The 22367-nt window shown below is 52.9% G+C and overlaps 1 protein-coding gene across 1 annotated transcript in view; it reads right to left on the reverse strand.

Annotated features, from left to right (window-relative positions):
* Positions 1-4140: 4140 nt before the first annotated feature.
* Positions 4141-22367, reverse strand: part of GNA11 (guanine nucleotide binding protein (G protein), alpha 11 (Gq class)) — a 33414-nt gene continuing 15187 nt past the window's right edge. The window contains exons 2-7 of the mRNA XM_006868959.1: positions 8256-8440; positions 6788-6942; positions 6424-6552; positions 5538-5667; positions 5284-5437; positions 4141-4430 (exon numbers count right to left, since the gene is read on the reverse strand). Coding sequence (XP_006869021.1) covers positions 4240-4430; positions 5284-5437; positions 5538-5667; positions 6424-6552; positions 6788-6942; positions 8256-8440 — 944 coding nt within the window. The 3' untranslated portion in view covers positions 4141-4239. The remainder of the gene's footprint in view (positions 4431-5283; positions 5438-5537; positions 5668-6423; positions 6553-6787; positions 6943-8255; positions 8441-22367) is intronic.

The following is a 22367-nucleotide window of genomic DNA, read 5'->3' on the forward strand; positions in this document are numbered from 1 at the left end:
ATAGGATGAATGTAAAACTAATGTTCTCCCATGTAAACTATCACATAATTCACAATAAAGCATATATATTTTTAAGTGTTGAAGAGCAAAGATGCCACTTTGAGGACTAAGGTGCGCCTGACCCAAGCCACAGCGTTTTCAATAACCTCATATGCTTGTGAAAGTTGAACAATGAATAAAGAAGACCATAGAAGACTTGGTCCATTTGAGTTGTGCTGCTGGAGAAGAGTAAAAATGCCATGGAACAAATCTGTGTTGGAAGAAGTACAGCCATAATGCTCCTTGGAAGCCAGGGTGGACAGACTTTGGGGGACCAGTCCCTGGAGAAGGACATCATGCTTGGTAAAGTGGAGGGTCAGTGAAAAAGAGGGGGTCAGCCAACGCGATGGATTGGCCCAGTAGCAGCAACAATGGGTTCAAGCATAGCAACGATTGTGAAGTTGGCACAGGACCGGGCACTGTTTCCTTCTATTGTGCACAGGGTGCTATGAGTCGGTACCCACTCGACAGCATCTACCAGCAACAGTAAAAAAATGTCTGCCTTAAGCACTGTGCTTAAGATCTATCTCTGTGGGATCAAATTGACAACAGCGACTTGGAAGGGTAAATAGGAAATTTAGGAGCCAGTGATCTTATGTTCATGGGGAAGAACAATTTGGAAGAGGAGGGTGAGAATAGTCCCACAACTCAAAAAATGTCAAGTGTCGCTGAACTGTTGGTTTAGAGACGGTTGAATGGGTGGGTGTTCTGTTTATATTTTCAACCACAATAGCAAACGAAAACCCTTTGGAGCACCGTTCTACTGTAACGCACAGGGAGTCAGCATGAACCAGAATTGATTCAACTGCCTCTCAGCGCCTCAGTTTGTCTTTCAGCGAGGATTCCCACTCTCCAGGTAGGTGGGGAAAACTTAACTCTAGGCGACCAAGGCTCTCAGCTGCCTCTGGCGGCACCTGCTGGACACAGATGGAATGACGTCTACATGCCTGGCCCTCCCACAATGGTAACGTCAGTCTGGGGCGCCTCTCCAGCATCCTTAGATCCTAAATCTGACTTCCTCTACCTCTACCTCCATCTGGTCCATCCCCATCATCGCACGCCTGGATAGAACAGTCCCCTCCGCTCTGATTCCGACTCCTGCCCTCGCCCCCGAGCCTGTTCTCACTGAGGCAGCCAGAGGGCGCCCGTGAGCACCTGAGGCTAGCCCGTCCCCCTCCTCTGCCCACGATCCTATTCCCACTTCCCTCGGGTCATTCCCTCCCCGCGACCCACCTGGCCCCCTGTTCCTCATCCATTTCCCCCGCACTCACTCTCCCGCAGCCACACTGTCGCCCTTGTTGATCTGAATACTCCATTTCACTCCGCACGAGCTGTTCTGAGTCACAGGATGCTTCATCTGGAGAAACACCGTCTCCCTGAGCCCTCCAGTGACGCCAGTAGGTGAAACTCAAAGAAGGCGGTAGAGAGATTCGCTAGTTCCTCCTCCGTCTATTTACCAGAATGGAGGCCCAGGGTCCCAGGGCCTCTGGGACATTTGAGTGGTGGTGGATTGAGCTCCAAATCTGGGCTCCTCCACTTCAGCGTCTCATCTCCCTGCAAGTAGGTGGGCTCTTTCAGAGCCACGTCCCTGATCCCCACACTCAGCCATCAGTGCAGTACAGGAAATAAGGCTAAGAACACCACAGCATTTAGGAACAAGATTTATTCCAATTTAAAACAGAGAGTTCATTTCAGGAGAAAGATATGAAAAGTCGATTTCCCTCAGGATTTCTGGATTAGGGGGTCAGGGTCCCGACACCGTGGGCAAAATCCGTCACCTCGCCCACCGGGGTCGTGGACAGCCACTAGCCCCAGGAGGGGGCAGCACTGAGCAGGCACATCCCGATTCCTCCCTCCCATTCCCCCAAGTTCCCCCCAACACGTACGAGATACATGCATTTCAGATGATGAAGGGTTTAAAAACGGCGCTCAATAGAATCTCCTCTTTTAAATAGGTTAAGGGTCGGGGCTGTGTAATGTACAAGTGTGACCGGAGGGCCGCCGCCCCATTGGCACTTTGAGTCTCGAGCTGGACCCCAGGACAGGGCGGGGACATTGGCACAATGACACTTCTCTGAGGGAGGCAGAGAGACGGGCACCAGGCTCAACTTCAATTGTTAACTGCGCCACCCTGGTTTGGGAGGGTAGGAGGCATGTTGCTGCTCTCAGGAAAGCAGCTACAGAAATAAATGGAAATACCGTCAAACCTCAGACATCCAGGGCCACGTAACTGGAAGCCTTGGTTGGGTGGGGGCCCAGGTGGGAGCCCTTTGGCACCCGACCCCAGCTGGTGTGGTAACTGCTGTCTTGGGTTATCCGGGGCAAAGTGGAGGGGTCACCAGCCCTGCCTCCATCCCCGGGTGTGGCACAAAGTGGGTTCTGAGTGGTCGGAGTTTGGGGAGTGACAACCCTTCCCCTCTTGGGCCCTGTCCAGCTCTGGAATGCTTGGCTAGCTGTGCCCTTCAAGAAGGGAGTGACACTGTCACCTGCTTTGGCTCTGCAAATCCCCTCGCTATCCTTCAGAGCAACTCAACTCTCATGCCACCCTCTGTTGTAAGACCCCCCAACAGTTCGGCCCTGGATGGTGGAGCCCATCAAATTCTCTTGGGGAGACACTAAGACCTCGAGTCTCTTGCCATGGGCGGTGGGGTGGCCACAAGGAGGCCCAGAACAAACTCTCACAAGCAGACACACGACACAAGAGGCCTTGGGACAGAAGCAACAGGAAATGGGTATGAGGAACAGGGTCCCCTCAGCCGCCTCTAGTGGCCCTCAATGGGGCTGATCCCAGAATGCCGTAATTCTGACTTGTCTCCCCATCCTCCATTCCCTAGGCCCTCCCTGGTTTCAATCCCCTAGTAAACATACACCTGCCTGTATATGAGACACAGAGGGGGCCCTGCGGGGATGCACTCTCCTGTGGTTTCATTGGGAGTCGGAGGGAGCAGACAGCAGAGTGGTTTCAGTTTTGGTGGGGAAGGGGCTGAGGCTGCATTGGGGGAGGGTCCCCGCATCACAAAGGGGTCAAAGGCATCACTGGCATTCATGTTCATTATTCCCCTGACAGTTGTGTGAAACAAAAACCAGTGGAAACGCAAAGAAAACACTATGGTGTTCAGTCCCTATCCCAGAAATGGCTGTCTGCCCCCACCCCAACCCCCACTCCACCTGGATGCCGCCTTTAGTTACCGAGGGACCAGGGTGTGGGGCTCTGAGGACCCCCAGGGCGGCCAGCAATGACCAGGAGAGCCTCCAGCACCAGCTGCCGCTTCCAAGCAAGTGCTCCCACCAGCCACCGGTCCCCACATGTATAGAGTCTGTGGGGTGCCCAGCAAGGGCCAGGGCAGAGGGCATGCCTCAGTGCTTTGGTTGACACCCATGCACATCTCCCTCTCCCTCTCGGGGACAGACCTGAGAATATTCTAACAAGTCCCCAGCCCACTCTCACTCTTCCCACATGGCTGGAAAAGAACACGGCTCTCAAGGCCTCAGTGGAATCGCCTGGGCCCCTCCCTGACCCTGGCTTTCCAACTGCAGTTCCTTCTGCTCCCATGGTTCCTGCTCCCCCAGCCCAGGCTAGTCCACAACTCAGAGCACTGCAAATACAACCCAAAGAAGCCCCATGCAAGGGGGACGGGGTAGGTGGCATCTCTCCTTAGGGACCATAAAAGGGAGGCTGGGGGTGTCTCTTGGACCCACAAAGCCAGATGTCCTTGTTTGTTTTCTTTTCCTCAAAAAAAAAAAAAGAAAATTGGTTAGGCACTTCCCAGGGCGGCCAACAGGAGGCGCCACCCACCCCTCTCAGAGGAGCCCAGTGAGCGGGGCAGCAGCCACGGGGCGGGCACAGGAGACTCTTAATAACTTAACCAAACGGCGGAATCACAGTCGGCCAGGGTCCCGACCGTCCGCAGTGAGAGAGAAAACGCGAGGGGGGCAGAAAGAGAAATACGTGGCGGCTGGGCAAGACAGGAGTCCTGGCGGCCGGCCTCCCCCCACCGAGCCCCGGACATTTGGCTTTAAGGGGTGACGTCTGAGGGCGTCCACGTGCAGCCAGTCCTTATGTTTTGGTTTTCTCTAAAAACAAACAAACATACACCCCGGCGCAGCAGGGTCAAGGCCAGGAAGCGGCCGCCCGAGCCGGGCAGGGGGAGAAGGTGCGGAAGTGTAGAAAGAAAGACGTCCGTCCCCTGAGGCGCGGCTTCACACCAGGTTGTACTCCTTCAGGTTCAGCTGCAGGATGGTGTCCTTGACAGCTGCGAACACGAAGCGAATGTTCTCCGTGTCGGTGGCGCAGGTGAAGTGCGAATAGATGATCTTGTCGCTGTCGGGGTTCAGGTCCACAAACATCTTCAGGATGAATTCCCGGGCGGCCTGGGCGTCCCGCTGGGGCCCTGGACACACAGCAGGAGGGAGAGGGTGTCAGGCCTGTGGAGGCCCCCACCCACCGCCTACTAACTCCACTCATCAGTACCCATGACTTGGGGTCAAAAGTGCAGGGACTGGGGTACTTCTAGGTACACCTCCAGGGCTCGTCCCTCGTGATCAAGGCCCTGCTGTCCACCCCTAGTCCCCGGGGACCTCTGCCAGCTTGGCCCACCGCTGCACCAGTGACAAGCCCCACCTTGCACAGGAAGCTCCCAGTTGGGCCTCACCAGCTCCCCCTGCTGGACATGCTGAGCAGAGGCCCCAACTCTGAGACCCAGCCCAGCATCAAGCACCCTGTCCAGGGTCCGGCTGCTCACGGCTGCTCACGGCGCTCCTCCTCCCCTCACACCCAAGTGCACCCTTACACTGCCCCTAGGACCTGTTCCGACTTCTACGTCATGGGGTAGGGGAGATCCAAGATCACAAGAGGCAATGGGCCTGGTTCCCTGCGGGCCAGCCTCTGGCCTGCGTGCTTTCAGTGATGCCCGCAGGACCCTCCACCAGGGCTCAGGACACAGGACGCTCCTGCAGCTCCCACCGCCCCAGCCACACCTGCTTCCCCCATGTCCTCAGGATTTGGGGGGAGCTCCCTGGGGGCTGTGGACAGCAGCACAAGGCTGATTGAGAGCCAGGACCCTGCGCCAGGCCCCAAGCAGGAAGGATGCCCCGCAGGACCTGAACTCGGAGCCCCCTCTCCCTGGAAGCCAGCCCAACAGTACTGACAATGGCCACTGGGGTGTCCTAAGGGGCCGAGCTCCATGGCCAGCCAGCAGGCCGTGTAGCCCGCGGGCCCGCGTGTGCAGGGGTGGCGGCGCTCACCGTCGAACTCCGGGAAGTAATCCACAAGGTGGGAGTAGAGGATCTTGTCCTCGAGCAGGTCCTTCTTGTTGAGGAAGAGAATGACGGAGGAGTTCTGGAACCACGGGTAGGTGATGATGGTCCGGAAGAGGGCTTTGCTTTCCTCCATGCGGTTCTGGGGGAAGAAGGGGCGCAGCTTCACTAAGTCTGTGTCCCCCTCTGCTCCGCCCCTGAGGTCTGCCCCGCCCCTTCCTGCCAGGGCCGGATGTGCGCACCTCGTTGTCGGACTCCACGAGGACCTGGTCGTACTCGCTCAGGGCCACCAGGAACATGATGGATGTCACGTTCTCAAAGCAGTGGATCCACTTCCTCCGTTCTGACCGCTGCCCGCCAACGTCCACCATCCTGTAAGCCCGGGACGCACGGGGGCCTCAACAGGCGGCGAAGGCTGGCCACCCGCTCCCACACCGGGTCTGCAGGCCCCGCCTCCCACAGCCCAGTGCCAGGCACGAGGTACCAGTACCGGCGGCTGAAATGGGCCCCCAAAGTCTCAGGGTTAAGTCCTCATCCCTGGTACCCGACAGCATGAGCTAGTTCAGAGCTAGGGTATGTGAAAATGCCTTCAGTTAACACAAGCCACCCTGGGGGTGAGTATGAGGGTGGTCTGTGAAAGACACAAAGACACAGAGGGCCAGAGACTCAGAGTCACAGAAGGATAGAGAGACAGAGGGGCAGAGACACAGAAGGAGAGAGGGAGAGGCCAGGTGCCAATGGAGGCAGAGACAGGCCTGGGGCCAACAACAGCTGGAAGGGGACTGAATTGGGGCTCCTGGTCCCCAGCTGGCCAATCAATTCTGCTCTCACAGACTGCTCAGCGTGTGGGACAGTGATGCAGATGGCTGGGCTCCACTGTTCCCGGGACCCCTGCCCTGCCCTGAAGCACTGGGTCTGCTGGTCCCTACAGAGCTCCCCGCTTCCCCGCCCCCCATGCTGCACATTCAGGACAGACACTCGGGAGTCCCCTCTTCCACCTTCCAGGGTCCAGCCAGGTACTGAGCCCTCAGAGCCCATCCTTGCACCTGGAGCAGAGACTTTTCTCTCCATATCAGGGTCCCCACATTGCCTAGGCCTGCAGGACGAGGGCCCCTCACCCGCAGGTACCTGAAGATGATGTTCTCCAGATCAAAGGGGTACTCGATGATGCCCGTGGTGGGCACACGGACCCGCAGCACATCCTGCTGGGTGGGCAGGTAGCCCAGGGTGGCGATTCTGTCCACGTCGGTCAGGTAGCTGGAACACAGTGGGGGATGGGGTGGGGGATGACTCAGGAACCATTATTTAGGGACAGACCGTGTGCAAAGTGGGATGCAGCAGGTCAGCATGTACTGGAATGCCCACCCCAGCGGGCCGAGCCAGAAACTTCCAATCAGCTCACCAGAGAAGCAGGCCCTGAGGGCGGCCCGGAGTGCTCCGCTGGGTGAAGGGGGGGGGGGGGCCTTCCAGCACGCCTGGGGACCGTACTCACTACTTGGCAGAGTCTGAGAGCTGGTACTCGCGTCTCCGGTCATAGCACTCCTGGACCCCGGGGTCACTCCACAGCATCTTGATGGCATTGACATATTGGCGCTCAAAGGTGGTCACCTTCTCCACATCCACCTCCCGGATCAGGAGGGCATTGGCCTGAAGGGGGGTGGGAGCAATGAGCAGGTCCCTGGGGCCCGGTATGCACTAGGGGCCTGTAGCTGCTCCCCCCTCCCCCTGCATCACAACCTGGTAACATCTCTCAGTCCCTAGAAGCCAGGGCCTGTGGTAATAATCAGTCCTCAACATGAGCCCCCACATAAACCCACTGGTGAAGCAGCCAAGATACAACCATGGCTCGCTCCACGTGCCGAGCAAGGAAAAGTGAAGGAAATCGAAGGGTCAAGGAGACAAGGAGGCCAAAGGACAGCACATCCCCTGCCCCCACAACGTGGAGACCGGAACTAGATGGCGCCCAGTAGCCACTGCCCAACAGAATGCAGCAGAATTCAAACTCATAAAACAGACCAGACTTCCTGGAAACCCCGAGACTGTGGCCCTCAGACACCCTTCAAACCTGGAACTGAACACCCACCCACACCCCCGCCCCCAGGGATCACCCTTCCGTCTAACCACAGACAGGCCTACAAAGTGAACAGCATCACTAACCAGGAACGTGCTCCTCTGAACCAGCAACCACACAACGTAAAAGGGCAGCATTTGCCTAAATCAACGCACAGAACAGAGGAAAAGGCGGGAGAGCTGGGTGAATGGACCAGGGAGCCCAGGGCAGAAGTGGGGAGAGTGGGTTATACTGTGACTAATGTCACAAAACAAACTGTGTTATCAACAGCTGAATGCGAGACGAAAGTGCTCTAGAAACTTTCACCCATGTCACAATGAATCAATCGATCAAAATAAGAATCCACAGCAATCCCTACACCCTTATCACCAGGGCGTGACTTGACCCAATTCTGGACCTGTTACATAGTAGATATCCAACCAACAGCTGATAAATGAATGGGGGGAGGAGGGGCACGTCTTACTGACAAAAATGGAGGGCAGGATTTTGGCCCGGAGGTGCTTGCTGACCCCATCACTAGATGCTGATGGAGCACTGCGGTCTGAATAGGGACCTGGGCACCCAGAAAATGACCGAGATGGAAAATACTCACACAGACCCTTCCCTGGGGCCGCAGTCCTGCAGGGAGCCCGGTCACAGGTAAGCACAGGGTTACAGGAAGAAGACTCATGTTGGAGACCTACCTGCAACCAGGCTTCCTGGCCTTTCCAGCCCGAGCTACCTGGGTTAATTGAAACCATGGTTGTACAAAAACGCACTCCTGTCCTCTAATCAGTTCACCAGGGGCCAGCAAGTCAAGTCCGATAGCCAACAGTGATCACTGTCCCTCCATCGAATGTGGAAGGGCACCAAGGGTCAGAGCGGGCCTGTGCACCTGGCCGCAGCTCACCTTGTTCTGGTCGCACTTGTACAGGATCTTCAGGGTCTCCATGGCCCGGATCATGGCCTGCATGGCTGTGAAGATGTTCTGGTAAACGAGCTTGGTGAAGCCTCGCTTGTCCTCCTCCGAGTAGCCAGAGCCGTGGATGATCCGCATCTGCTTGATGAACGTGCTCTTCCCGCTCTCGCCTGTGCCTGCAAAGTGACCGGGGTGGGGGGTGGAGGGGTGTTAAAGCTGGGGACAGCACGGAAAGCCCCTCAACCTACCCACATCTGTCAGCGAACAGAGGCACAGAGAGGCAGTTCCTGGCCCAGGGCTGCCTAGAGGGTGGGGCCAAAGCTGGGACATCAGTATGCTGCTGGGGTTTCCATGCCGCCGCGCCTCATCTGTGGGCTGGGGTTTGCCAGCCCCCACAATCATGTGAACCAACTCCTTAAAATCAATCCATCTCTGTATCTACTGTGTTTTTACATAAATAACACGTGCCTTCTATGCTTGTTTGCCAACCGTTCCCCACCCCTGGGAGGTATTTTCATAACTACTGCTAGTCAATGTGTTTTATGTGCTGCTCTAAAAAAAAAAATAATAATTAACATAGCACATTTACAAAAATACCTCCCAGAAGGAGGGCGCAATTGGCAAACCAACAAAAGGTGCATGTTATTTGTGCAAAAAATGCAGTGGTCCTTCTCTCTGTGGAAACCTCAAAGCCTTCAGCTGATTGGATCGGGCCCTCCCTCACCAGTGAGGGCTATCTGCTTTACTTAAGAGTCAGCTGACTGCAAGGTTCATCACCTGTGACCCACACCTCACAGAACCACCTAGACCAGTGTCTGACTACACAGCTGGGCACCAAAGACAAGGCATGAGGACAGAAAATGCCCTCTCTGGAGGCTCTGGAAGATGGGCAGTCTCTGAGGACTGTAGGAGAGACAGCATCCCAGAGAGAGGAAGTGTAACCATACACCTTACTGGTTCTCTCTCTGGAGAACCCTAACACAGCCTTTGTTGTTGTGAAGTGCCATTGAGTGGCTTCTGACTCATAGCCACCCTACAGAGCCTTTCCAAGGAGCAAGCTGGTGGATTTGAACCACCAACCTTGTGGTTAGCAGCCCAGTGCTTATCCTACAGCACCACCCAGGACTCAACACAGCCTTTCTGTGGTATGAACAGCTGCTGCGCTCAGCCTCAGAAGGAAAGCCCAGTGATCTACTTCCAAAAGGTCAACCAATGAGAACTCTGGATCCCAACAGTCAGATCCACAACCCACCCTGGGGGCTGTACATGCAAGGCTGTAAACCTTTAGCCTCATCTTTCTCCCGCCAAGAGGCTGGTAGATCTGACCTGCTGACCTGGCGGTTAGTAGCCCAACTCGTAATCCACTAGGCTACCAGTGAGACAGGGCGCAAACACAATCCTTTCCAAGGAAACCCTCCAGGCTCCTGGCTCCTTCTCTGCGGGGGGAAGTCCTGTGCTGTGCATAGCGTGGAGCAGCATTCCTGGCCTCCATCCACTTGATGCCCGTCTCACCCCTCCCCAGCCCTGACACCCACAAATGTCCCCAGATATTGCCAAGTGCCCCCTTGGGAGCAGAATCGCCCCTATTAGAGATGGCTCCCCACTAGGTCATTGGGGGGGGGGGCGGAATTCAATGGACACAGCAAAACAGGGGCAGCCGCTTGGAGCATCCCCAGGGCAGGGACAGGACCAGCCCGAGGGCACCCAGGCTGTACATCACCCACCCCACTCCCATCCGCTCACCACCTGCGTGGGATTGGAGTGACCACGGCAATGCAGAAGGCCAGACCAGAAGTTGGGAGGCAGCAAGTCTATGCTCATGGGGGAATGGGGGAACGGCTGCACTGCCCACAGAGACACTGCTGTGGGGTGTCTGTTGGCTTTTGTTCCGAGGACGAGAGTGTTCACAGAAGTTACAGATGCTCTCGGGCGGGGCAGGGCAGGGCCTGCAGCCACCTGGGTAATCAGTGCAGCCTCAACAAGCCCTGCTCTCCTACCACGGTGCCACCAACGACGTCAGGTTGCCCTCAGCCAACACACCAGGTTCCAGGGCCAAGGAGAAACCAGCGTTTTGCCACTGGGGCCCAAAACATAGTTTCAGCTGCAAGTTCGAATTCCTTCCCAAATGACTCACACCATCAGCACCTGGCCCTCCGAGAGCCCCACGTGTCTTCCTGTCAATGCCTGGGGACCCCAAAACCACACCAGGGAACCACCACAGACTGCAGGGCACAAATGGTTAAGTGTAAGGCTGGCAGTCCCGTGGGAACTCACCCAGAGGTTTCTCAGAAGGAAGGCTTGCCTGTCTACCTGGGACCGACTGGAAACCCTGTCCAGTGCCGTTACATTCTGACAGACGTGGGTCCCCATGAGTGCAAGGTGACAGGAACTGCTCTAGTTTGGGGGGTTTTTGGGACATGGAACAAAAAGCTCGAGGCAAGCTCGAGGGAGCCATCCCCTGTTCGCCTCCAGGGCCCAGGGCTCTCTTAGCTTCATCTGGAGAAGCAGAAATGGGGGGCTGCCTAAAGCAGAACACTGCCGGCTCCCATCATCCACGGTAGGTGCATTTCAAATCACTATTTCTGTGTCTACAGACTCCCAGCACAGGAGCTCTGGTAGCGGAGTGGCTATGAGTCGGACTGCTAGCCTCCAGGTCAGCAGTTTGAAACTACCAGCGGTTCCCCTGGAGGAAGATGTGGCTTTCTGCTCCTGTAAAGATTTACAGCCTCGGAAACCTCGTATAGGGTCACTATGAGTCGGAACCCACTCCACGGCACAAAGAACCATTCTGCGCATGCGCATATCCACAAAAGCACTGCGCATAGACAGGACTCCAGGGTGCGGTCCCCAGGAATGCTTTACACTCATTTGAGGGGGCAGTGCAAAGGGGAGTAGGGGAGGCAGATTTCGCAGGTACTGGGAGTGCACACTCATGTGACCCCTACAACCCCAAGGCAGAGAGGCAGTGATAGGACTCGGAGGGGGCACTGCCGGCCCAACAGGGCACTGGGGATATTGAATCCCGTCTGGGCGCTGATCTGCCCAGCCCAGATGGGCTCCAATAGCAGGGATGAAGCCAGCCTGTGGGGCAGGTAAAAGGCATGTGCCTGGAGTGAGGGATGTGGTCATGAGAGGCCCATGGGCCCAGGACTATGAGCAGAACGATGTCACAGCAGCACACAGTCACGTGGGGACAGACAGACAAGGAGACACACACATCAGATGGACCACAAACCACCAATGCACCCCCCCACCCCCCACCAAAATGCTACCAAGATGCTACCTGCCCAGGTGTCTCCATGGCAACCCAGTTAGAGAAACTGTTGGGAGCTTACGACAGACTATACTTGGTCCCCAAGAATGTGTGTTGGAATCTGAACTCCTGAAACTGTGACGGGTTCTGTCTGGAAGCATGGCTTTCTCTTGCTGGCTGGGTCCTAACCCAGTCCTCTGAGTGTGGTGGCGCCTTAGGAAGGGAAGTAGAGGCCCAGGCCCAGGAATGGATGCCAGGGCTGCTGATGGTCACTAGGAGTAGGAGGGCAGGGGTGGCTTGGTGGGAGGGCTCTCACCTCGCCAGCAAAGTGCACCTCCTGAGCAGATGCCACCTGTCTGTCCTGGGAGACTGAGCAGATTCCAGCAGAGCTTCCAGGCTACAATAGGCTAGGAAGAGAGCCTGGGGTCTACCAAAACTGCCAACAAAAACCCTACAGATCCCAGGGGTCCAGTCTGAAACCAATCGGCGGGGCAAGGCCGGGCAGCATTTTAATCCCAGTGAGTCAGGCTCCAGAGGACGCAACAGACCAGCCTTCTCCTGAAGCCAATGCCCTGAACCCAGACTTGTAGCCTCCTGAGCCGTGAGCCCCTAAACTCTGCTGGTGGGAGCCAGGCGGGCACCTCGACTGCCTAGGTTATTTGGGTATGATGGCCATGGGTAGGTCCTGACGTCACAGGAGCATGCCCTTCCTCCATCATCACTGCCCAGGAGGAGACAGGGATAGAAACATGAGCAGGAGGTAGGCATTCACAGTATGGAAGGCAGCCTGGGTGTGAGAGGGACTACCAGTGCCGGGAAGGAGCGTGACCTTGAATTTAGGGCAGAGAAACCCTGGGAATCAGGAAGTGAGGCCCGCAGCTGCCTGCAAAGTCAGAAGGTCCCAGACAAGGCCGGGCAGTGGCAGGCGTCAAACATGCCCATCTATCTGGTGTGTGCATGCTGAGGCTGGCAGGTATGAGTCCCTCACGGCGGTGCTTTGTCCTTCCTCACCAGCAGAGCCGAGTGCTGAGGCCTCTGGTCATCAGGTGGGTTACAGTTCACACCTGTGTCATCTCCAGGCCTTTCTTACCAGGTACCTCAGGGTAGGTCCAGTTAACTGCTGAGCACTTAACCAAGAGAAGCAGGAAGGATGGCGTGGGGGGAAGGGGCATAGGGCTCTGAAGGCTCACACTAACTGCGGAAACCACTCCACAATGAGGCAGAGAGGGTGGAGGCAGACAGACACGGTGACGGCTTCTCTTGGCCAGCAGGGCCAGGGCAAGACAGCGGTTGGAAGCGTGCTGTGAGACATGAGAAGCTGGGCCAGCCCAGTTGGCTGGAGCTCTGACCCGGCCGCGCTGAGCCCAGCTGCACCAGAACAGGTAGAGGGGACGGGGCGCCCACGGAGGATCTGAAGCTAGCTGTGCCTCCGCAGACCTGCCCCCATGCTGCACAGAGGCTCCAGACCCCACACTCTGCACCACTCTTCAACATACAGGCCCCACGGCCTAGGTCCCCTCCCAGAAACGCACCCCGTTTCCCAGTCACCTTGCTTGTTGCCACAGTACAACCACCTGTCACTGACCCCCCATTTGCTCAGAGGGTAGGTCCCAGGCTCCCTGTCACTTCATGTCTCGCTGTCACGTGACCTTCACTTCACTGCTGTGGTCTGGAATAGAACCGGCATTTCTAAGGTCTGTCTGTACTTCGGAGCCAGGCCTGGAGGAGGTGCCTGAGGTGGGATGGGGTGGGGGAGCAGCAGGCGCTTGCTTGAAGGGCGATCCCTTGAAGCCCAGTGTCTGTCTCAAGACACAGTGACCCTGATCCAAACCCCGGGCAGGGGATGGGGGGCGAGGTCCAGGATGAGGACATGTGCCTCAGAGCTGAAGCAAGGGGTTCAAGCTTTGTCGGGTGAACCCTGTGGGCCATGGCTGTGTGATGGGGTGACCTACCCCAGGGCCATGGGAGCCGATGGGGAGGGAGAGAGAGGGGAGACCCCGAGATTTTAAAGTCACTGCTCAGTGCCTGTGAGACTTATTGGTTTGGTTGGGCCAGGCAGGTGTGGTGTCAAGTGTGTGCGTACCTGTGTGCACATGCCTGTTTGTGCAGGTGTGTTCATGTAGGTGTGCCCAAGTGTGCATGCATGTGTGTCTGTATGTGGTGAGCATGCATGTGGACCTGTAAGCATGTGTGTATCTGTGTGTGCACCTGTGCCCTGTGTACCTGTGAGCATGTGTGCAAGTGTGTACCTGCGTGTACATGTGAGCACACATGCACCTGTTTGCACTGTGTGCCTGTGTGCACCCGTGTGTGTGTAAATGTGTGCTCATGTGCACCTGTGTGCACCTGCGAGCATGTGTGTGCATGTGTGTACACCTGTGTACCTGAGAGCACCTGTATATCTGGGTGCACGTGCATGTACCCATGTATTTTTACCTGTAAGCATATGTGTGCATGTGTGTGTACGTACACTTGTGCCTGTGTGCACTCGACCTCAATGGTCTGGAGAGCTGGAGACAAACAGCTCAGGAACCCCATATGGTGAAGGCTCACAAGCCGTGTAGCAAGTTCAAGATCAAAGATGGCGCTGATTTTACTGCCCATCCTCTGCCAGTTCTGTCCAGCTGTCTGGTTTGCATGCTGCCTCCCGCACGCCCCACCTCACTGAACTCTTGGGGGCCTGGGAGGAAGTGCTGTGTAAGGCTCCAGCACAGGCCCGGTGGCACCTCAGCCTTGGCCCGTGACCTGCAGTCCCGCCCCATTCCCACTCCCCAGGACAGCGAACTTTCATGGCCCATTGGCACCAGTGCTCAGGGTCGGCAAGGGCCCCCGGCTGATGAGATTGACACAGACCTCTGGACTCAGTCTAGGTGTCTTATCGCCACACCCAAGGCAAAGTCTGTGGGGCCCGGCCACGGCCCCTGTGTGAGCAGGTCTCTATGCACACTGGCCATGGTAGGGCGGGCTGGCAGTCATACCCCTGCTTCTGGAGGCCTCCGTCTTTGTCCCCATGCTGTAGTCTGAACACAGTTCCTCCTGGGTCACACCGTATGGAGACCCAAGGACACCTAGATGAGCCCAAGTCTTGCCCAATCCACCGTCTATACCACCTCCCGTAGGTCAAAGCCAGCGGGCGCCCGTGAGCACCTGAGTCAGGGCCCTGGGTCCTCTGCACACCCCCCAAGTCCCCTCCTCTCCTCTGCACACCCCCTCACTGCACTCCAGCCACTCGCTGGGCCTGGGCCTGCCCCAGGGCCTTTGTCCACCCTCAGTCTGGAGCACATTCATTTGTCTTTCAGATCTCTGCACAAGAGTCACTGTCTCAGGAAGGCCATCTTTGGCCACTCAAATTAAGCTGTCACGCTCCAGTACACACATCGTTGTTTTCTTCATGACAACTCAGTCCTAGGGTTCGCACCTGGTCAATTTGTTGTTGTCGTCGTCAGCATTCACTGAGGCAGGCCACTGGAATGAAAGGCTGCCGAGTTCTGCGCCATCCTGATGACCGGTGGCGGTTAGCTCATGAGGACCCTTCCTTCCGGTTTTCATGGAGTTAATCTCCAGGCCTTTCCTCCTAATCTGTCTCAGTCTGAAAGCTCTGCTGAAACCTGGTCAGCAACACACAAGTCTCCAAGGACCACCAGTGGCAGCTGGACATGGGGTTCATTAGCCAGGATTCAAACCCGGGGACACCTAGTTGTTATTTTTGATGTTAAGTGCAGTTAAGTCGGTTCCGTTCATAGCAACCCTGTAGAGGGTTTCCAAAGCTTTAAATATTTTGTGGGAACAGAAAGCCTCATCTTTCTCCTGAGGAACAGCTGGGGGCTTGAACTGCATACCTTGTGGTTCACAGTCCAGTACTTATCCTACGGGATACGTAGTTATTGTGGTTGTGAAGTGCCGTCGAGTCGATTCCGACCCACAGTGACCCTGTATAGAGTTTCCAAGGAGCAGCTGGTGAGCTTGAACCTTGCAGTTCAAAGGACTTTGCAGTCTGATGCATTAGCCCACAGCGCCACACCAGGACTCCAGGATATATAGTTGTTGTTGTTGTTGTGAAGTGCTATCGAGTCAGTTCCGACCCATAGCGACCCTGGATAGGGTTTCCGAGGAGCAGCTGGTGAGCTTGACCCACCAACCTTGCAGTTCAAACGACTTTGCAGTCTGGTGCGTTAGCCCATGGCTCCATGGGAAACATAGTAGGGGTGAATAAATTACCAGCTGACTGCCCCAACAAGTCACGGGTGCCTGTAGGTGCGGGGCCTGGGCATCTGCAATGTGAACGGAGAGAAAGTCCCGAGCTGCCCAGTTCAGCCATGTGGTGAAGCTGGGATGAGAGCCATGGTATGGGAGAGGAAGGGGCAGGGTCCCAGGAAGTCTCAGATCTGTATCTCCACCCAATGCCCCCCACCCCCACCCCTAGGGGCTCTGGAGCAGGGTCTGCACTGCCCTACTCTGATCCCTTCAAACTCCAGCCCTGACTAAGGCCTCTAAACAAAGGGACAGAGGTGGGAAGGGTGACTTCCGGAAGCAGGTTCATTTGACAGCACTCACTGTGTACCATGTCCAGCCCCAAGCAGGCACTGGGGACAACTCAGGAAGGGACAGATACCAGAGGCAGAGGGGACAGATACCGCTGGGTGAGGCCACCACAGAGAATAACAAATGATGATGATGATGATGATGATGATGATGATGATGATGATGATGATGATGATGATGCCCTTTGCCCTGAGACCAAAAGAATTGGACAGTACCTAGTTACCAAGACTGAATGTTTTGATACAAAATTCTATAGCAGAATTCTGATCCACAAGGGAGAAAATACAGAACAGAAGTTTAAATTCCCATGGAATGCAGGCTTTCTGGCGATAGATGAACACCTAAAACAATAGACCTGAAATAAATCTTGAACCTTATACCACAACCCCCAAATCTCCCAGAAATGTTCTTTAAAACCAAACCCTAAAGCCCCACGCCACGTCAGCTCTGACTCAGGGCTGCACTGAAGAGGGTGTGCAAGCCTGTGAAGCTTTATAGAGCCGACAGTCTCGTCTTTCTCCCAAGAAGTGGCTGCTGGCTTTGAACCACCAACCTTGCAGGTAGCAGTCCAGTGCTTAATCTGCACCACCACCAAGGCTCCTTAAAATCAAACAACAGTTCACCTTAGCTAGGAAAGAATGTCTTCCTTGAGCATCATATTCTTTCAGAGAACACTCTCCAAGAATCAGAGCCTCCTCCACCTTGAGACCAGAAAACCAGACGGTGGCCCGCTGTCAAGCCCGAACGTTTGGATCAGAAACACAGCAGAGGAATCCTGAGTAAACTGGGGCTTACAGCAACACGACCAACTAGGCAGATACGGTACCCAGACCATCGACAACGACTCAAGGCACCAAGTGAAACAGATATGCATGGTGGTCCTGGAGCCTGAGCTTCAGAGCAAAGAACCAAGAAGTGGACTGAATACTGATTAGGGAGCGAAACTGAACAAGAGACAAGCAACTGAGCTTTTGCAGACTGACAACACAAACGCACCCCTGTGGCTGGCAATGAGACACGTGTCCCCATGCCCTCTCCTGGGGACCAGAGCATGACCAGTCCCCCAACCTCACCACTCCCACCTGCCCGCCCTGAGGTCCAGCCCCACCGGGTGCACTTCCCACCCCCCTCTCAAAAGTGCCTCATCAGACCAGCAAGACATACAACGTCAGCCAACCACCCCAGGAGACCAAGAACCCCTTCCATGACCAGCCGTCCTGCCCCTAGCTGCCCTCTGGACTCGAGTTCCTTCCAGGAACAAGCCCCCTGACCTCTGCCACCTTCTGAGTCGGCAGGGACGGACCACTTGCGGATCAGGTGCCCTGACCCCAGACAACATGCAGACCGGCAGCAACACCATCCAGGGCAGGGCATCCCACCCCCTCACCTCTTCCCACACGCCACGAGCCCTGGCTGGCAGAGGGTGCCAAGCAACCCTACCCAGTACCCTGCTCCCCACTTTTCTCCTTTTCTTTCTTCCCCACGCCCCTGCTTTTTATTCATTTTCTTCTGTTTCTCTTGTTCTTTCCCCTTGTTGCTCTTTTTTATCTTTTCCCTTTTTGTTCCTCTACTATTTAGTCTCTCTCCTCTATCCTTCCCTCCCCAGTTTCGCTCACTGTATGATCCCTTTCTTTTTTTCTCTCTCTTCCTGTTTTTATTCTTTCCTTTCTTTCTTTTTAGTTATTAAATTCTTTTATCATTTTATTGTTTGCTGTTGTTTGCTTTGTCTTGTTTTCTCTCCCGCAGCCCCACTAATGGGCAAGGCCACAACCCACTCCTATAGCGTCTGGTCACTGACAGACAGCAGCCAGCCCGCCCTCAACTGTGCTACTCCGCAGTTTAACAGCCAACTGCGCACCTTCCCATGCTCTATCACACACACCAGACGCCAGGCGCGAGGGCCTAAGAATGCACCAAAATACAATCATCAACTACATTCAAATACAACACCACCATGACACTTTAGAGGAAAGGACTTAGAGTTCACATGAAGAAACAAGACAGAGGTATGTGGGACACCCTGAAGAGGAACAACTTACGGGAATTGGAATTCCAGAAGAGAGAGACAAGCAGAGAAAAGTGTTGAAGACTTGTTGAAAACAAGCTTTCCTAACATCATGATCAAGGTCGCTATGGGTCAATACCAACTGGAAGGCACTTAACAACAACAACAACATCATGATTTGTTGTTGTTGTTAGGTGCCATCAAGTCGGTACCGACTCATAGTGACCCCATGCACAACACAACGAAACACTGCCCAATCCTGGGCCAACCTCACTACTGCTGCCACACTTGAGTCCATCGATGCTGCCACCTGGCCAATCCATCTCACTGAGGGTCTTCCTCTTTTTCTCTGACCCTCCAGCGACTGGTCCCTCCTGACAACATGTCCAAAGTATGAGAGACGAAGTTTGGCCATCCAACATCATGACAGACAATAAGATAAGCACACAAGAGGCTGAATGAACCCCAAACATGCTACATCCCAGGAGAAAATCACCAAGACAAATCATCCTCAAGCTTTCCAAAATCAAAGACAAGAAAAAAATCCTGAGAGCAGCTCAGAATCAATGACAAGGTGCTGCAAAGGAACATCGCTGAGCTCTGGTTTCCCCAGAAAGCACGCAGGGGAGAAGGCAGTGGGGTGACAAGACTCTGAAAGAAAGACTGCCAGCCAAGAATCGTATACCCAGCTAAGCTAGCCCTCAAATATGGTGGTGGAATGAGGATGTCTCCCGATAAACAGAAATGAAAGGCATTTGTAATGAGCAGACCAACTTTTTCACAAGTACTTAAAGGTGTTCTCTGGAGAACCAACAACAGCAGGTAACAACCTGAGATGACCACACCTGACAGCACCACTCAGAACTCAATCCAGATATAGAAGGATTTCACACAAAGCCAGCCTACGAGACTGCAAATAGGGAACCAAGAGATACCAACGTATAATGAAGTCAACTACAAAGCCAAAAGAGGGAGCAGTGTAGATGCAGAACTTCCAAATGCTAAAGAAGTCAAGTAGATTTCTAGATACAAGAGACTGTTTTAAGCAGGAAAAAAATAAATTGCAGGGTAACCTCAAAGAAATAATACACCTGCACATAAAAAAAATTTTTTTTTAAAAAGGAGCAAAATCAGATTTCATAAACATGAACACAATAGAAATGAAAATAACAAGAAAACCCACAAACAAAATGAACAGAAAATTATGTGGAAACAGACAAGAGGGGCTCAAATAAGCAGTAACCAAAATGCAGAACTTACAGAACTTCCCGAGGAAGAAATGGTATTGGAACTCCCTGATAAGGAATTCAAAAAATGATATTTAGGCGCCTTCAATGGATTAGAAGATTGAGATATTTGCAGACAAAATCAAGGCAAACACAGACAAAACCTCAGAAGAATTTAAAAAAAAAAAAAAAAAAAACCTACAGGAACAAACTGACAAAATAAGCGAAAAATTAGAAACCATACAAAACAACAAATAGAGACCCACGAGACCACTATTAAGATTTCAGAAACAGAGAATACACTGACAGGGCAAAGGAGTAGAACTGAATCAATCAGTGGAAGGCTGAATTAGTGAATGTGAAGACAAAGCTCTCATTATTCATCTGCTAGCAGAGTCCTGGTGTGGCACTGCGGGTTAAAGCACTGGACCGCAAGGTCAGTGGTTCAAACTCAATAGCCACTCCTCAGAAACCCTATACAGGGTCGCCATGAGTTAGAACTTAGCAGGGGAGCAATCCCACCACTCGCCTGTCAGTTCGTCGTACTGTGGTGGCTTCCGTTTTGCTGTGATGCTGGCAGCTACGCCACCGGTATTGTAATTACCAGCATGGTGGACAGGCTTCAGCAGAGCTTCCAGACTAAGACAGACTAGGAAGAAGGAGAGGTGGACCACTTCTGAATGTTCAGCCCCTAAAAACCCTTATGAATGGCAGCAGACCCTTGTCAGATACAGTGCCAGAAGAGGAGCCCCTCAGGTTGGAAGGCACTCAGAATACGACTGCCTCCTCAAAGTCAAGCTGACCTAAATGACAAATGGAACAGAGTTTTCGGGACTTCTCATTTACTGATGGCGCACAACTCAAAATGAAAACCAGCTGTAAACATCCACTAATAACCCGAACATGAAATGTACAAAATGTGAATCTAGGGAAACTGTAAGTCATCAAAAGTAAAATAGACACATGAAGATTGATCCTAGGCATTAGCAAGCTGATGTGGACTGATATTGGCCATCGTGAGCTGGACAATCACATAGTTTCCTATAACAGGAACAACAAATTGACAGGGAATGTATTAATTGTCAAAAGAGCATTCAAGTGTGGTGAGACCTGGGGACTCCTGAGCCCATGGACAAGGACATAGCCACAGAGGGCTAAAGCTGAGAGTGAAGCATCCAGCTGATATGAAATGAGGGGAGACACACAAGAACGCCCAAACTTGTAGACAGTACCCACCATTCAACCTAGCTTCCATGGCTTGATGATCAGAACTAGACTAGAGTAAGATAAAAAATAAAACAATTTTTTGATAAAGGAAACAAGTGTAAATTACTACAATTTGATAAACTTGACCTATACTTATGGATGTAGTAGCTCAAAATACCAACTGAGAGGGAAGGAGTCTTCACATCAAGTATCAATCCTATCCCTTCTGTACACAGAGCTGATAGGGACACGCAACTTAGACACTGGCTACCTAAAATGGGGTAGGGGGGCTATAAAGGCACAAAGTAACTGGCTTACAAGTTTTCAAGAAGGAGTTTAGCTTCAGAGTGTGCAGGGGAAGGTAGAATCCCCACTGAATAGTTTTCATCTTGTCTAGTCGGGTCTGGAGAAAGGAGATGGGGATAAAATTCTTATGATTCAACAATGAATAAATGTTATCATGACTAATTGCAACTATCACAACTGTAAAGGTAGAAGTTTTGTAACAAAAATAGGGGAGTTGTTAATATTACAATCCAGGAACAGAGGACCCCCTAGGGCCATCAAGGGAGAAGAGCACAAGCGGAATGCGGGACCTTATCCAGAGAAGCAGCAACACTAGAGATGGGGACATGGAAGAGGGAGTAGCTGAGAACTCTAGACTCATGGAAAGAGAAAGGCTGTGTGCTAGCGGCCAGGAGGCAGGCTTGCAGAATGTGCCCTTTGGTTGTTTAAATGATTATATATTCCTGAGTGCTTTTGTGTACATCCCCCCCCCCCACAACACACACACCAAAATAAACAAATAAATAAAACAGAATAGAAGCAAATACTGTTTAATGATGATACACAGAGGGGACTGTAATCATCGCAATGAAACGATGAGTGTAAAACCTATGTTCTCCCATGTAAACTACCAATCAGTTCACAATAAAAACTTCTTTTAAAAAAGAGCATTTCAAGATCTATCTTGAAGTACAATGCTCTTTTGATAAAATAATATCCATACACCTACAAGAAAGACCAGAGAATACGCCTACTATTCAAATTTATCAAACACTAGAGCCAGTGATTACAAAAGTGAATAATTCTACTTCTTCAGTCTAAAACTGATCAAACATACAGTGATTGGAAAGTAAAAGATAGAAACAAAAAGGAAGAACCAGCCGTTGGAAAACAGTGCCTTGGTGATAGCAGAGATGCTAAGTAAAGATCACAGGACAGAATTTTGCAAGACCAATGACTTCTTCGTTGCAGAAACCTTTTTTCAACAACATAGCCGATGACTCTACACACAGACTTCACCAGATAAAATACACAGGAACCAAACTGACTCCATCTGCGGAAAGAGACGATGGAAAAGCTCCATATCATCAGTCAAAACAATTGTGGAACGGACCACCAATTGCTCATATGCAAGTTCAGCCTGAAGCTGAAGAAAATTAAAACAAGTCCACAAGTATCAAATACGACCTTGAGTCTATCCCACCTGAATCTAGAGACCATCTCAAGAAGATATTTGAAGCATTGGACACTAATGACTGAAGATCAGAAGAGTTAAGGGATGACATCAAGAACAACATACAGGAAGACAGCAAAAGGTCATTAAACACACAAGAAAGAAAGAAAAGGCCAAAGTGGATATCAACAGAGACTCTGAGTCTTGCTTTCCAGTGCAGAGATGCTAAAGCGAAAGAAAGAACTGAGGAAGCAAAAGAGTTAGAAAATCTCACAGGGCAGCTCGAGAAGATAAAGTAAAAGTATTATAATAAAATGTGCAAAGATCTGGAGTTAGAAAACTAAAACAAAAGAACATGTACATTCAAGATTTCTCAAGCTGAGGGAACTGAAGAACAAATTCAAGCCTCGAC

Source organism: Chrysochloris asiatica, unplaced genomic scaffold (assembly GCF_000296735.1).
Source record: "Chrysochloris asiatica unplaced genomic scaffold, ChrAsi1.0 scaffold00125, whole genome shotgun sequence".
NCBI classification, from domain to species: domain Eukaryota; kingdom Metazoa; phylum Chordata; class Mammalia; order Afrosoricida; family Chrysochloridae; genus Chrysochloris; species Chrysochloris asiatica.